Below are 17,219 nucleotides of genomic sequence, written 5' to 3'. Positions count from 1 at the left end.
TGGATTTGATATTGAGTTGAATTCTGCAAGAGAGAAGAAGATCAGGCACATCACAGAGCTGACAGCTGACATATTTAGTTATAAAAGGAAGAATTTCTAACTATATTACTCAGACTTTTAGGCAAAGATGAGTATTGGTATAGGAACTAAAGGCCATAGAAGGGTCCATAAATAAAGTTGAGCTAGTATTTAAAACATGGCCCATCAGTGGTGAATTCCTTGAGCAACCTTCCAACAGATAAAACCCACGTAACTAGTCAAAAACTGACCAAACTCCATCTTAGAATATTGTTGCCTGTGAGAACATGTAAATTTTTCTCCTCAGCCCAGAAAGAATGAAGTCCTTCTATCACTGTGGTCTCTAAAACCCAAATCATAGTGCAGGAGCTTCATTGAATCGATTGAAAAATAAGGTGAAAAAAAATGCTTTTGAGGACTAAATATAACACAATTTATGGTTAAATTCCACTAATCACATATTCAGCAAAATTCTGAACTACATTGTATACAGGGAGACTAGAAAAAAAAAATCAATGGCTCTTAATCAAGGATTCTTTCTCTAACATCATTTTCCTTTTAATTCCTTATAAAGTGATCCAAATCTACCCATTTAATAAAATACAGAAATTTTTGCATAGAATGCATAATGATATTTCAATATTTCAATACTCTGTACAAATATTTTGTAATGAATTAGCTGGATTAGCAAAGAATTTTGCCTTGTTCAAGACCATGTATAGCACATAATACCATGCTATATATTTCTATACAGACACATGTACACATACACATTTTTAACTAGATGCAGTTTCTCAGATTAATTCTATATTGTCTCTTGCAGAGACAAGCTCATTCCGATATAACACGTATCCTGAAAATTTAAGAGGTTGACGTTTTGCTTAGAAAAAATTGGCATATGAGTAACTTAAATATGGAAACACCTCCGAATATAATTCACCAAAGCCTATTTTATGCCTCCACGGATTGCAGCAAATCAGTTTCTGCAAGCAGCTCTAAATGTTTAACCTAAAAACTGACAGATTCATTTACCACATTTCAGTCAGCATCTACCATTTACCTCATAAGATTTACATCATGTATGTCCAATATGCTACACATGCAATTCTCCTAATTAGTCTCCCCATTAATCCTCATCCTGCCCTTTTTTCGTTTTGCTCCCTCCCCTACCATACTGTCTTTACAATCCCATGAGTGGAACAGTCATACTTGTTTAAGCCTTCCACCACCAAAACATGGGAAGAGTTAGCTGCAGATGGGCAAGAGTACAGTGGCATCTCCACTCAAGGAGACACATCTCAAAGGCCACCTGTCTCCAGAATCCCTTAGTGAACTGAATTCAAAATCATTCCACTTACAACATTCTTGTTACTGAGAAGATCCATATCCTATTGACTGCTGGTACTAGCAACTCTTCTTGTAAAGTAATTTCTTAGATTCTGTGAAGGGGGGCTTCTGTTTACCTCTAAACAAAAGGGAAGTAGGACTTTGGGTACCTAAATTCCACTGTGGTCTGCCTAATAAGCCTTTGAGGATGCTGCTGAGAGTGGGGAGGCAGGAAAAGGAGAGAAACAGGGCTGGCATTCTTAGAGAGTTTACACTTACACAGAAGAGCCCATAATGCCTTCCCAAAGGAAGCTTTTGTACTCCCCAATACTTCCCGAAAAGATACTCTGTTCCCAGTCAGGGATTTCAGTCCTGCTCTTACTTCAGCCCTTACTGATGATCTTTATGAGCAATAATGTTGCTAACCACACAGCCCTTCTGTCAATACTGGCACTCCAGATGGGAGAAACCGCTGACAGCAAAAAGCTTCTACACTAATAAATGTCATTGCTTCATTGGGAAAGTCGAAGAAAAGAGGGAGATGCCTAATCTATGCTATTGCTTCAAAGAAGTCTTTTATTCTTCTGTGCATAAGGGGCTGCCAAAGCACCCCTTCTGCAAAAGGTCTACCCACTTTTTCTGCAATCCTTACATTATTTTCAGGAAGCTATTTGGAGGACCTCACCAATTCTCATAAAGCTCCTGGGACTACAGATCACAAAAGGACATTGCTGTCTCTTTCCTTGAGGGAACATTTCCTTTGTAGCATAGAGTAGTATCTCTGGATGGGAGAAAGACTCACATGTCTTACATCTGGGTATGCCAAAGCCAAGTAGAATCACACAGTAATCTTCACAGTAACAAAACTCCACTTCTCTTAACTCCCAAGTCTACCAGCGTGATGGGAAACAATCAGTCATTAAGCAAAACTTCTTGTTCATCCAAATGAATTCTTCACAAGACTCAGTGAAAAAAATAAAGATTATGGATATTTGGCTATTTTGCATTGAAACAGCCCTCAAAGCCTATCTGAAGAGAAACCCACTTCCTCATGGCAATAGGTAACTACATTAATATGATCTGGTTTTTGCTATTACTCTGACAGTTAATTTTGGCTTTATTCTTTGGTAAATGCTGTCTACTTTTTGAGTCTACTAGACAATGATTTCTGATAAAACACACCAGTTAACACATTATTTTAGTACTGAATGCTTCGAGACACTAAAGAGACACTGCTATCCCAGGGTAAGCTTGCCTTCAGCGGCAACCTGGAATTCTTAGGGATGGATGACAAAGAAAGTTATAAGAATACAGTATCTATCTGCAAGAGCTGCTGATGACAGGGGTTTCACTTTAACTTAAGGGACAACTAAACAGTTTGTTACAAGGAACTGCTGTGATACTATGTTAACCTCACCTTAAGTATCAAATCTACATCTGATACCTGTATGTCACAATTTTATATAATCTTCCAGTTACATATGGTAAGATACATAGACAGAACTGTAACATACTGTAGGGTATTTTGACACCAGCTTGCTCTTGTTGTACCTTCTTTATCTTCTGTATTATAATTTATGCCATACTTTCTCCTAACTTCTTTTTAGTAATTTTCTTTTCTCCTCCCATCCACAATTATCTACACCTTTTGCCTACCCTCTGTACTGACCTCAAGTACAGTGAACAGCGGAGAAGGTAAAAAGTGTACATGCAACACGTTAACTTTATTTTCTAATGTCTGTGAGCCAGGGTTCATATTTATCTGCATTGTGGGGCATCAATCATGCTATTGGTAGTTGTCTAATAATAAATAAAACTGGGGGTGGGGGTGGGGGGTATTGCAGAGAAGAAACCATTCTGGAATATTCTGAGTATATACAGTGCTATTTAACAACATACAATTATTAAGAAAAAAATTATAATTTCTGCTACCATTACACACTTTCAACGTTCTGACAGCAGTTACTTAGAGAAGAATAATACACAAAAGAAAAAAAAAAAAGCATTTGGATCCACATCCAAATATATTTTTAAAAAATTCAACAAACACAATTTGAATGAGCTTATGTGGATCCTCAAAAAAAAAAAAAAAAAAAAAGAAGGTGAAAGGACTTTGACAAAGGAAAATTGGCTGACCACATCAGAATGGATCTGCTATGTAGGTGAAAATGTTAGAAGGTCAGTGGGGGAATTAGGTCAATTAAGTATTCTAGGCAGGTATAGCGAATTTAGGTCAGGGCAGGAGAACAGTAATATAATTAAGAAAGGACGTCCAAGCAGCCAGAAACTAACTTATGTCCAGCAAGGACAAGAAACCTGAACTTTACGTGGTAGAAAAGGTTAAGCATTAAATGCAAAATGAAATTATTCCACTACCTATATATTAAAAGAAAAAAAAATACAAACAAAACCTTATTCCAAGTCATGAGTGACTGAAAGTGCACTAATGAGGTGCAGTACACCAATTCATTAATGAGTGAACTAATACACATAAAGTATATAGCTTGACACCGTTTACAGAAGAGTTATTGAACAAATTGCTGAACACCATTCTGTGCTCTCTACATCTGTCCCTCAACACTGATTCACTGACATACATTAACGGAATGTGAGTTGGCAGAAGGGCAGATGAATGCAAGGAGATAGGAAGATAGGCTGAGCTTGCAATGATCAGTAAAGGAAATGTTCTTTGTTAAGAAAAATGGTTACACGAAAGAAACACAAATGATACCTCCTGAAAAGACCATAAAGAAGATGTTTTCAAATGTAAGTACAAAGTTATGATAGCTGAGAGCTTACATAAGCAGCAAGGCTTGAAGAAAAGCAACAATTTTGACAATGCTTGCTCTGCCATTGCTATATTCATCAGCTCATGAAAGAAACTACAGGTACGTTTAGAGAAGAACAATTATTATTAAGAAGCTATTCTAGCCGCTGTGGATTTATACTATGTTTATATTATTTCTAATTCTTGTAATCCCTTATCACTATAGAAGAAAATTTAAATTCCTTCACCATTTTGACAAAGCCAGAGTCAGTGCTTTGTATGGAAGACAGACTTACAACATGGACTTAAAAGAGGGCACAAAGTTAGATTTTTCTCCACATGAAGGCAGCGTGGAGACACTTCATGCTGTTCTAGCTTTTAAGACTGACTTTTCAGTGTAGCTTCAGTTTTGGGGGCTTTTTTACAAAGCTGTGACTACTAAACGTTTGACCAAAATGTGCCTATGGCATTGTGGTTTTTGTTTTGTAGAAGGATACCGCTTAAACAGGTATACACACATTATATTGAGGCAACAGAAGAAAACAGCTCTAATGAATAATCTTTTCATTGTCAATTGTAATTGTAATTGTTAATGATGCAAAGATGTCTTTCTGAATACAATGGCCTTGCTATTTCTTTACCCAATTATTTGCTAACAGGTGGTAGATAAAAGTTCTGTATGTTGCAAAATGTAGGAGAAATTGCTTTTGGATGGCCTTGCAGTTTCTGAATAAGATTAGGACTTCAGCCCTCTCCGATAACTTAGCTTAGAAGTACCCATATGGATTACGTCAAACTGTATGCTCAGATAATAGAAGCACTAATGAGCACTCTTTAGGATAAGATGTATTAAAACATGCAGAAGATCGCACAGTGCAGAATCATCCGAGAAGGGTCAAGCAGCGGACAAGTGAGGAAGACTACTGAAGACCACCAGAGGACTCCTGAAGACCACCAGAGACCTCAAGTACACCTGCGTGAAGGACATTTACATATGATAATGAGTTCCTGGAAAACTAATGAATATGTAAAACTTTTCTCAGAAACCTGATGAATATGTATATAGAACCTGTATATAAACTATGCAATTAACCTGACCAGGCACACACAATAGGAAGAGAAATCCCCTGTGTGCCCAGCGCTGCAATAAAGGATACCTGCTTCATAGTCTTCTGGCTATTGAGTCCTGATTTCAGCTTTTCACAGCATCATTAATGAGTCAACTGATAAACTTGTTTGCATGATGGAAAATATTTTAAGCACATAATGCAAAGTAACTTCTACTAGATAAAAAAGCCTGTCAGATCATATTTCACAATAGAAGAGATGTTTATGCATGGATTGTATCACTATCACAATGACTGCAAGAAATAACATAAAATTTTTAGCATAGGAAGTCAAAAGGCTAGTGAGAGACAAAAAATGCAAAAAATAACCCCAAACCCTAAATTGCAAATTTGAGGATAAAGTGGTGAAGGCTTGCAGAAAAAGACTGTGAGATTTAAGGACAAGGTTCAACAGTGATCACATTGATCATGGCTATACCAACCAATGAGGCCTGGAGAAAGATAACTGCACATATTATGTGAAGTAAAATAGCCATCTATGGGAAAACCTAAGAAGTGAAATTTCAGGCAGAAGACATGGTTGTAATACAATTATGTGTAGAACATAAAGGAACCAAAAAGCATATGGTAGAAAGCTGTAACAGCAGAATGGAAACAAAATTTCTCTTTTTTCTGTCTCTCTAGGAAATAAAATTAGAAAGATGCAGTTACAGAAATCTGAAAGAGATGGGCACCTGAAACACTGTAAGCTCTTCTTGTGAAAGAGTAAAAGGAATACTTATTCCTCTGATCTTGGCTTCTTAAAGAACTGAGAACATGGGAGCTGTACAGCAATTCTTGAGAGCCCTTAAAATGTAATTAGAAATTTTGTGAGAGAAATACTGTTTGTGTAGCACTGAAAATCACTTCTGAATTTTTATAAAGGATGTCATGTGTACTGTAGAAGAAAAAGTGTAAAAGTGGATATTCATCTAAAATCCAGAGACAAACAGCTTAAATATAGTTTATAATACTGAGCAACTGAACCATATATTTGACAAACACATTAAAAGAACAAAGAAACCTAAAGGTACTGAAAAATATGCCAGTTAAAAAGACTGCTCCCTAGACCTATGGGACCTAATACTAACTCTTGTAAATAAGAAAAAACATAATGAATTAAGAGATATTTAGCTACTATAATGAGATCACGACATGGATGGAAAAGAACAACATATTTTAGGCTTTTTATGAAAAAATAATAGACGGAGAGGGTAAGTGAAATCCAAACTTACCAGACATCACTGAAATGAAGGTAAAAACACATTCTTAATTTCTTAAAGCTACACTTCAGTAACAATGTATTTTGAAGTGAAAATAAATATGAAATGTTTGATGTCTCAGTTATTTTGATTTCACATATTTTATGTGCCCGGGACAAGAAAAAAACAAATAAAAACTAGAAGACATTTCATTCTCAAAGGTAACAAATGGTCATCACATAAGTATACAACTTCTTTACTAGTAGCTAGTTTACAGTACTGTGTGCTGAAATTTATCGTACTGTAGGCTGAAGGCTTCCCCAGCCTGTTAGGAGCCCTGTGGCATAAAACTGGTATTAGTTACCAGTTAAGTAATGGTTAGTAGCTAGTAGTAGTTAATAAAACTGTGTTGTTTAGTAGTTAATAAAACTGTTTACCAGGAAGTAAAAGTTTGCAAGAATTAAAATTAATACCTTTACGGTGCTGACAACTCAATAGTAAAGGTATAAAGGTTCAACAGGTACAAAATAGAAAATGCCACTAACCTTCATTGTCAATCAAGAAATGCAAGCAATAAATACAGCCATTTAAGTCTGAATATTCAAGTAGCTGTTTAAAGATTTTTAAGTGCCACTTATACAAAAAACTATTGATAGAGATTGTTGATGGTTACTTCTCCATGCTTGCATACAAAAATATAGCTGCAGTGTTAATGAAACAGAAGAGAGGAACAAAACTTCCATAAGCATTAAGGGTACCAGAATACTTTATAAACAGCAACACAAGACCCATCTGAGCCCTGGCAGAACTATTTTTCCGTTCTGCTATTTGGTAAACTCTGAGAGATTTAAAACCAAGTGTCCAACGTGCTGCCAAATTTTAGATGTCTGGAGCTAGGTGGTTTTGGTTTTACTTCCACAGGAATACCTATGTTTTGTAGCACTGGTGACATCAAAGCATCGCTTCTACTGATCTGAGCTGCAGCGACAAACACTCAGCACTTGTTAAAGTTTTGCTGTAGGTATCTCAGTTCACAGGTCTTAAAAATGAAGCAGCTGCCTCAATGAGTACAGAGTGATTTGTCCACTATCACAAAAGAATTTTATGGAGGAGGAGAGTAGCATTCAGTTCTCTAAGGAGGCAATCCAATCAACTTGTTTGGCTTGAATCAGGATGTGTGCCTTCTACTCTCCAACCACATAAAAAAAGAACAAAAAAGAAAGCATTCTACAAAGCTAATTTTATTCATTATGAAGCGCTAAGAGATTTCTTGTGTGCTATCCATTCATTGCATTATGTGACACAGGAATCAAGTCAAAAGTCATCCCTCAAATACACAAGGGACCAAAATAAAGTTTCACAAGCAGTCATAGTCTTGGCATTTCTCCATTTCTAAATTGAGTGCTTGAGGTACATTCTGAATATTGTTTTGACCTTTTTATGTTGCTCTGTAATTTAAAAAAAATCAAACACTGACTTCCACAATGGAGAGTCAGCACCCAATCAGCAGGGCAGGCATCCCTTCACCAAAATATGTGGCTCGATCATCTGGCGGCAGCGGTACCGGCTCATCCTCCCCGAGGATCAGCCATCATGTGGCACAAGAGAATCTGAAAGTTGCTCCGAGATACAGAGAAAAAGGTACGGAGGGTCAGACACCCCTGGTCCCTTTCCTGACTCTCACAGCCAGCCCGTTCCAGAGGGGAGACGCTTCAACCCGCGTCCACATCCAACTCCACCTGCTTCCTCTACTCAGCGAGGTCTCTTCCGTCTCCCACCACGCACCCCCACCAGACCGCCTTTCCCTCTTTTAACTCTGCTGAGCAACAGAAACCGGCATTTCCACAGACCCTGAGGCGCCGCCGCCGCCTTTCCCACCTCGCTTCCGGCCTTCCCTGCCCCCCCTCCTCCTCCTCCTCCTCCTCCTCCTCCTCCTCCTCCCCAGGACCCCAGCCCGGAGGACCCAGGGCCTCCCGGCCTGAGGGAACACCTCCCATTCCCGCCCAGCGCTGAGGCGCGAAGCCGGGCCGCCGCCGCCACCGCCACAGCCACCACCACCGCCGCCGCCGCCGCCGCTCCAGCGGGGCCCCCTCAGATGGGCGGCGGCCCCGCCCTCCCGCCGCGGGGGCGGGCGCCCACCTCCGCCTCGGTCAGCTTCATAACTGCGCAACACCCGGCTACGCCGCAAGCCGCCCGTCGCCGCGGAGGAGAGGAGGTTGGGCCGCAGGGAGGGCCGGGGCTCCGTGGTAGCGGCCTCAGCCTTGATTTGACCTGACCTGAGCCGTCCCACTCGGCGCCGAGACACAGGTCGTACGGTAAGGAAGGGGAGGGAGGGAAGGAAGGAGGGAGGGAAGGAGGGGGTTGGGGGGGGGGAACGCAACCCCACTGGGGCCACTTACCGGGCTGGGCTTTCCCCCCCCTCCCCCCCCAGCCGCTCCGCGACGACAGCCCCGGCGACCGCGGAGCGTCAGTGACAACGGCCCGGAACGGCCGCGCCGCCACATCCGGGGGCGGGGCGGGGGAAGGCGGGAACGCCACGGGGGTCGAGCGTGGGGAGCAGCGCCCGGCACGAGAGAAACCGACCGCCACCCCCTTCCCCCCCCCCGGCGTGTGTACGTGAGGGCCGGCGGACTCCCCCTCCGCCCCCCACCCCCCGCTCCCCGTTCGCTCCCGGTAGCTCCTGCCCGGGACCGTCGGTGAGACCTCCGCACCTCTGTGGCACTTTCCTGAGTGGGGACCCTCAGCCCAGAGGGGTTGGGGGGGCGGCTTTCCCTCACGGGAGGCGGTGAGAAGCCCCCCCCCCCCCCCCCCCCGCACCTGCCGGTGCCCGCTTGGCAGTGGGGCGGAGGCTGGGACGGCGCAGCCTCCCGCCTGCGGGCGGGCGGGTTGTGCGGTGCCCACTCCCGGGGGGGTTCGGGGGGAGGGGGGGGCGGGGGGCTCGGCCCGTTGCAGGCCGTAGTTCGGGGGTAGGGGGGTGGGGGGGGGGGGGGGTCTCTGGCCTACCCCGTTACCGCCTTTCGGGTGTCCGAGCTGTGGCGGCAGTGGCGGCTTCAGAGGCGGGTAGCGTGGGTTCCTCGCGGTGTGTTTTCCCCTTCATGTTTTTTTTTTTTCTCCTTTTTTCTCGGAAAACAAGTAGGAAGCGCTAGTAAGATCTCACGCAAGCAGCGCTTCGCGGTGTGTGTTTTCTGTGTTCATGTTTCCTTTTCCTTTGGTTTTTCTTTCAACAGATGGCAAGCAGCGGCCAGAAACGGGTAATCCAGTTAACTGGATTTAAGAAAGAAGAGAAGAAGGCAGTACTCAAATGGCTGTTCAAACTGGACTGTGTTTTTTTAGATAGTAAGGTATTGTTCACTAAAGCACCTGATCGTTAGGGCAGAAAGGAAAAACGCGAGCCTTAAAGGAACGGTCTGCGCAGTAGTTTACAGTTGTGTATAAATAGGCAAGAAAGTTAAACCGTTTCCGGTGATAAAGTGTGTTGTGTTGTTCTTGTTTTGTTAGAAATACAGAAACTGTACACATCTTATAGCAAAAAAGCTGTGCAGGAGTGAAAAGTTCTCAGCCGCCTGTGCTGCAGGTGAGTAAAAGATTTGCTGTAAAATGTCATAGGACCATAACATAGGACTGGAAAGGACCCTTAAAAGGCTTCTAGGTAGCTATTTTTATTTCGTGAATGAACTGTCTTATGAACCTTTGTTCTTCTTGTTTCATTAACCTAGATTTTTAACATAGTATTATGCTGAAGTTCTAATTTACTTCTTTTTGGTTTGGATATTTTCCTAAATTATATTCCTGCCATCTTTATTTTATCTGCATCTGTTCCCAGATAGAAAGCTTTATTATGTATAAGTTAGATCACAAAGTCACACCCAAATGATGTGGGTGCTTATGGACCTGTAAAAAATGGACCACTAGAAAAGGGGGCAGAAAGAGAGTATGGACACCTGCAGTCAGCATGGATTTTTGACACAAAATTCACACACAACATTCACTGGTAAAGGTCACTGCCTGTAAGTTCCTGTTTATGCTGCAAGAGAAAATTCCAGGCTTTTGCCATTCTGAGACAAGCCTCTAGTCTTCCCTCTTGCTTTTTTTTTACCTAAGTGTCCTGGTTTCAGCTGGGATAGAGTTAATTTTCTTTCTAGTAGCTGGTATAGTGGTACATTTTGGATTCAGCATGAGAATAAAGTTGGTAACACACTGATGTTTTCAGTTGTTGCTAAGTAGTGTTTACACTAAGTCAAAGATTTTTCAGCTTCTCATGCCCAGCCAGCAAGAAGGCTGGAGGGGCACAAGAAGTTGGGAGGGCACACAGCCAGGACAGCTGAGCCAAGCTGGCCAAAGGGGTATTCCATACCGTGTGATGTCATGCCCAGTACATAAACTGGGGGGAGTTGGCCTGGGGGGTGCAGATTGCCACTTGGGAACTGACTGGGCATCGGTTGGTGAGTGCATCCCTTGCTTTTTATATTCCAATCCTTTTATTATCATTATTATTGTAATTTTATTATTGTTATTATTATCATTATTAGTTTCTTCCTTTCTGTTCTATTAAGCTGCTCTTATTTCAACCCACGAGTTTTACCTTTTTACTTCTGTTTCTTTCCCCTATCCCACTGGGTGGGGGGGAGTGAGCGAGCGGCTGCGTGTTGCTTAGTTGCTGGCTGGGGTTAAACCACAACAGTAAGGCCTGATGCTGAAATCACATACATAAGCAACTAAAATGCTTTTAGAATGAGAATTCTGTATTTTGAGATTTCTTTATAGCAGATTACCTGGAAGGATTTTATGATGAGCTTAGAGAATCTTGTGGGGTTATAGGATTTCACAATATTGATCTATTAACTGATTAAACGTGATCTTTATTTTCTCTATACCATATTCTACCAAAGTGTTAAAGCTATTTTTAGGATGGATAATCTTAAATCTAAGACATAACAGACAGAAATAACTAAATGTGGATTTGGGTTTAAAGATACATGTAAATGTCTTGATTTCATAGTTGTACTTAGATAACATATTAGTAGGCATTTTCAGTCATCTGTTGCTGCTAATAATGTGGGGTGGGGGAGAGTATGTGTGTGTGTATGTGTATATATATATACACACAAACGTGTCTCCTTGTACTAATGTAAAGTTCTGATCACACTCTAATCAAAAAGGGTATACACCAAAAGCTTCCGTGAGTGAAACAATGTTAAAATGCAGATAGATTTGTTGCATAGCACTTCACTTTAACTATGGTAAACCTCCGAGTTAATGTTTTCTTATTTTTCGGTGTTTAAATCATCTGGAGAGGTTTTCTTCAACTGTGTGGAAACAGTATATATAGTGTCCACATGGCAATGCAAAACTCTGTCATGTTTCTATACTTGCAAGTCTTCCCCGATACTATCTAGTACTTTTTATCATGGAAGAGGTGTGTCATGGTTTTAAGCCCAGCCAGCAGCTAGGCACCACACAGCAGCTTGCTGACTACCCTCCCCTGCCACGGCATGGGGAGGAGAATCAGAAAGAAAAAAAAAAAGGAAAACTCATGGGATTAGGTAAGAACGGTTTACTAACTAAAGTAAAATAAAATGTAATACTAACAATAATAAAAATATAATAATTGTAATGAATATAATAAAATAACAAAGGAAAAAAACCCAAACAAGAAAAGACAAGTGAGGCACAATGCAATTGCTCAGCACCCACTGACCGATGCCCAAGCAGTGATCCACCCCCACCCTGGCCAACTCACCCCAGTTTATATACTGAGCATGCCATTCTATGGTATGGAATATTCCTTTGACTACTTTGGGTCAGCTGTCCTGGCCATGCTTCTGCCCAGCTTCTCATTTGTGCACCTGCTTGCTGGCAGAGCATGGGAGACTGAGAAATGCTTAACTTGGAATAAGTGCTACTTAGCAATAACTAAAACATCAGTGTGCTATAAACATTCTCACACTAAATCCAAAACACACTATACTGGCTACTAAGAAGAAAACTCTACCCCAGCCAAAAGCAGGACAAGGTGCTATTTTTGCATAATCATTGCTGTTGCCCTTGGTGGTAGAGAGTGTGTTCACTCCTACTGCAGTTTTTCCCAAGTAAGTGTAAAAGATCATGTTTAAACTCATCTAGAACTCCCTAGAGGTGAACAGAAATACTAACAAGGACGCCAACCTTCATGGACTTCTAGCTTATAGAACTTTTGAGTTGGAAACTTTGTATGTTAAAAACACTTTCATTTCAGGTTGTGCACAGCACAGCTTTTCCACTCGTAAGTCTACTGGTACCTTTCCTAGGTTATGTAGAAGTACCATCTGTGCTCCTGCACTGAGACATTTTGCCAGTCAACCCTGCTGTTCTGTGAAGCCAATTAGGTTCACACAATTCAAGTCAATCTCTCTTACAGTATCTTCTGTAGGTAGTGTTTCAATACAGGAGCAGGGTACTAACCATGGCTCTTGACCTGAACCTGTAAGAAGAGAGAGACAGAGAAAAAGGGGAAGATCATTACATACAGTATCAAAAGCATACATACAGAAGATGAAAGAGGAAAGGTGGAGGAGGTGGAGCCAAGGGATGAGAGAAAAGGATATGAAAAGAAGAAAGGGGAAAGACAAAAGTCTAAAACCGTATCCGCCTAATATTGGTATTCACTACAGTTGCAGTGAAAGTAATATTAAGAATATATAAAAGAAACAGCTTACATGCTAAGCCCTTCGTTCCTCTTTTTAATCACTGGTGGTAAAATATTTCTTCATTTCACTATGTTTTAGTACATTTGTAAAAGTGTCAGATTATATTAAAAATAAAGGGTTAAGCATGGTTCTGTCAAAGTCATAAGAACAAAATCTGGGAAGCTGAAAAGTTCCATTTGCAGATTTTTGAGGACATAGACAAGTATTTTATCTAGGAAGGGTTAAAAAGGTACTTCATCGTTAAAAGAAAACAAAATGATAATTTTCAGTGGTATTGTGAGATTTCTGATTCTAAAGTGTGAAGAGGAGATCTCTTGTAGTAGGAAGAAGTTTTTAAAATGGTACTTAAAATTCCAGCTTTTATTTGCACAAGAAAGGTTGAAGTTAATTTTATATTAGATCTTCAGTTGATTGCCATTTGTCTGCACAAAAAATCTTTTGTGGTTGACAGTTCATTTGCTTTTTAGGAAAGTGGATACTAACTAAGGAGTACATAATTAATAGTGCCGAAAGTGGCAGATGGCTTGATGAAACAACGTACGAATGGGGATATGAAATTGAAAAAGACACCCATTATTCACCTCAAATGCAATCTGCACCTAAAAGATGGCGTGAAGAGCTGACATCCTCTGGTGCTCCAGGGGCCTTCCACAGATGGAAAGTTGTCCTCCCTGTTACGGAAGGTGATAAAAGAATGGCGTCTATTAGAAGGTAGGAGGATGTGTCTTAAAGCTTAAATAATGAACGGTGGAACATTTAATTGTATGGTTGAACACATTTTTGTTCTTCCATCCCAGTTAATTTGGTCCATAACAACCTCCAGCTCTTCAAATTCTGAACGGTTTTCATTAACATACTTCCATACTTTTTATAATGAAATTACTTTAAATCTTTACATCACTGCTTTTCTTGCTTTCTTTTAGTATAGTGTCAAAAATAACACGCATCCACATATGCTTGCATCTTCAGTAAACTGCTTACAGGAACTTACTTTATGAGGCAAGATGCATAGGCTTACATTTTTTATGAGTAATCATTTATTTTGTGTGGATGTTAAATGCAAATAGTAGCTGAAACAAGATACATTATTTCGCTTGCGTGGTCGACCACGCTGTGACTGACCTGATTGTTTTTTGTGTTGCATCTATGCAACAGCTTCTTGTAGTTCTGAAGACCTAATTTGTACTGTAAGAGACATTTCTGATATGGTGTAAACACAGATAGTTCAGAAGGGAAAGGACAAAAGTATAAAGGAAAAGCAGAGAAAAGGAAAGCAACTGAAGTGCAAGAATTCTGGGACTACTTTTTTTTTCCCTCCATATTCTTCCTACATATTTTGATTCTGTGGTTTAAATACTACAGTGAATCACAAACAGAGCGTGTTAAGTAATATTTGCTTCTGGTGCAGGAAAAGCAAGCATCCCCTGACACTGTTTTAGAGCTTTACATTCACTGCAGGAGCAGATACTGTCCTGCTCTCCTCCTCTGTTGAAATACCAGTTAGTTAGGAGTACTCAGGTCTGGGCATGCCATAGATGCCTGGGCAAGAAGGGAAGTGCAGTTTGTCTGGTTGATGATGGTACAGGATTGCATGCTGCATTGCAGAATGCTTTCCTGCAGTTCATGAAGTGAGGTGTAGCTGAAGTTACTATCTTCTGATTTTGCCAGCTGAAGGTATTCTAAATAAGCTATTTTTTTGGCTGAGCAGAAGAGGTTACTATGTGCTGTCTTGTAGAAAGATGCACTTATCCTGCTATGCTTGTGAAAAATGCTGTTTCTTTTTCTGTAAAAACTGCTTATGCAGATCTTCATGATAACACTATTGAAATGCTGTCTTGCACAGCTCTCTGTTTGCAGTGGAAATAACCTTTAACAGGAGCTACATCAGCAAGACAGGTGAACAGGCAGTTTTGTGGAAGGAATCTCTTTTTCCTGATGGTTTTCCTTACACCAATATGGGTACCCTTTTACTCAGTCAGAAAACAGTGTGAAAGGTAGATATTTTTTTGTCTCCAGCAAGTACTTTTTTCAGTCATAAAGGCCACTATTGCTTTGGGGAAAGATTGATTTTTCTCTAATATTTACGATGCTGTGCCTTTTTTCCCCCTTCTGTACTTTTCCTGCCTTTAGTTGGATGGGTAAGTGTATGAGACCAGCACCATTTTCTTTTTGCGTAACTGGATTATGAAAAGTAAAACATATATCCAGCATGTCAGAAGACGTTATTTCTTCCACCATCTTTTTGTCTGGCATCTCTTCTAAAAGATGCAGCAGTACAACTCTGGAGGTTGCTCCTGGGGAAATTCTTACATGTAATGGTGTCCCAGAGAGAAATCTGTTTTCTGTGTATGACATTGGACAGCACCAAATGCTGTAACTAACTCCAAAATGAAGTAAAAAAAGTGTATTTGCATTATGAAAATACCATGTTACAGTTCAGAAAAGCAGTGTTCCATTTTTGGTAAACCACTTAATTTACTGCAAAACTTAATTGAAAGACCATCATCATTGGGGGGGGGGGGGGGGTAAAATGCAATAAATTACAGCTGCTGTCACCAAATTTGATCTTTGAAAAAATGCACAGGTAAAGCTTTCTATCAGATATGTAGGAGGTGTACATTGATTTTAATTAATAGTGTTAAATTGTGAAGAGAAGCATGTTGTGTTAAGTGTGTTCTTTGCTTTTCTGAAGGCTATTAAGAGCCCTTTATCCTCCTAATGATGTTCGGCAGTACCTTACATCTAGAACCCTTATTCTCTTGCACTTGCATGCTTGTAGTTTGTGAATTATAATGTAGCTTTAGGCAGTATTAATATAATGCAGTAAATACATCTTTCCAAATACGTTTATTTAGAGTTCTTCAAGCTGGAAAGGCAACCGTATGTTCATCTCAAAACGAAGAGTGCAATATAACTCACATATTCACCAATGATAAAATTTTTCCTATGCAAAACAAAAAATGTCTCTCTGAAGCTCCGTACTACCCTTTCCAATATATAGGAGATTACCTTTTTGAGGTAAGTAAATTAAAAAACATATCTAAAATTAGTTTTTCATTGTCATTGTTAGCTATTTATGTCAGGTTTACTTATTACTGTAAATAATGTGACATTAATAATAGAGAGCAATATGATCAGCCTGAATGTTTTGTAATTTGATTAAAGGTAACACAACTTTCTCATTCTAGGACTGTTTATCCAAGAGAAGAGAAGGCTCATAAGTGTATATAAATACCTGAAGGGAGGGTGCAAAGAAGGCAGAGCCAGGCTGTTGTTAGTGGTGCCCTGTGACAGGACAAGAGGCAGTGGGCATGAACTGAAGCACAGGAGGTTCTGTCTGAAAGTCAAGAAACAGTTTTCTTTTTCTTTTTTTTTTCTTTTTTTTTTTTTACTGTGAGAGCGATGGGGCACTGGAACAGGTTGCCCAAAGAAGCTGTAGAGTCTCCATCCTTGGCAATATTCAAAAGCTTTCCAGGCATGGTCCTGAGCAACTGGCTCTAGATGGCCCTTCTTGGGCTGGGGATTTGGTGATGATCTCCAGACATCCCTTCCAACTTCAGCCATTCCGTGATTCTGTAATAGGAAAATTGTCTTTCCAAAAGCAATGTTTTGTTCCAGATCAGAAGAAACAACACCAAGGGAGCATACATTATTTCTTTTTCCTTTTCATGTTCTTCCTTGGCTCCTGCTTTGTGCTACTATTACTGGAAAAATTAGACTGCAGGAGGAAGCTCCTGCGTAGTTGGAGCAGCTTTGTGAACAGTTATTCACAAAATACCAAGAAAAAATTAATTATTTTTCATTTATATTATCTTCATTTTGATAAGGATTTCAAATGTGTGTAGGTATCACATCTATCTGTCTACCTGCTTATGGGAATATATATATATATTTTACTGGGTTTGGCAGTATTACAGTGTTACCTCCATGCTTCAAGATCGGTGTAACGTGAAGTCAGTTGACTAAAGAAATTAACTGCATTATTCTATCTTTTTTTTTTTTTTCATAACCCTATAGGTAGACTGTGGTAAAAGTCTGTAGATTATTTTGTTAGAATTCAGATTCTTAACTCCAAATCCAGTTTGCTAGCCATCCTTCATGGCTGGGAAGAACG

The 17,219-nt window shown here is 40.3% G+C and overlaps 2 protein-coding genes across 2 annotated transcripts in view; one reads left to right on the top strand and one right to left on the bottom strand.

Annotated features, from left to right (window-relative positions):
- The window catches only part of KIAA0825 (KIAA0825 ortholog), a 251,368-nt gene extending 241,768 nt beyond the window's left edge, over positions 1-9,600 (bottom strand). Inside the window, exon 1 of the mRNA XM_049795675.1 lies at positions 9,423-9,600. The gene's annotated coding sequence lies outside the window, so the exon portion shown is untranslated. The remainder of the gene's footprint in view (positions 1-9,422) is intronic.
- Positions 8,647-17,219, top strand: part of SLF1 (SMC5-SMC6 complex localization factor 1) — a 41,693-nt gene continuing 33,120 nt past the window's right edge. The window contains exons 1-5 of the mRNA XM_049795676.1: positions 8,647-8,734; positions 9,647-9,760; positions 9,918-9,993; positions 13,573-13,816; positions 15,961-16,123. Coding sequence (XP_049651633.1) covers positions 9,647-9,760; positions 9,918-9,993; positions 13,573-13,816; positions 15,961-16,123 — 597 coding nt within the window. The 5' untranslated portion in view covers positions 8,647-8,734. The remainder of the gene's footprint in view (positions 8,735-9,646; positions 9,761-9,917; positions 9,994-13,572; positions 13,817-15,960; positions 16,124-17,219) is intronic.

Source organism: Accipiter gentilis, chromosome Z (assembly GCF_929443795.1).
Source record: "Accipiter gentilis chromosome Z, bAccGen1.1, whole genome shotgun sequence".
Taxonomy (NCBI): Eukaryota; Metazoa; Chordata; class Aves; order Accipitriformes; family Accipitridae; genus Astur; species Astur gentilis.
The sequence above is the reverse complement of the archived record's forward strand: the minus strand, read 5'-3'. Positions and strand labels throughout refer to the sequence as shown.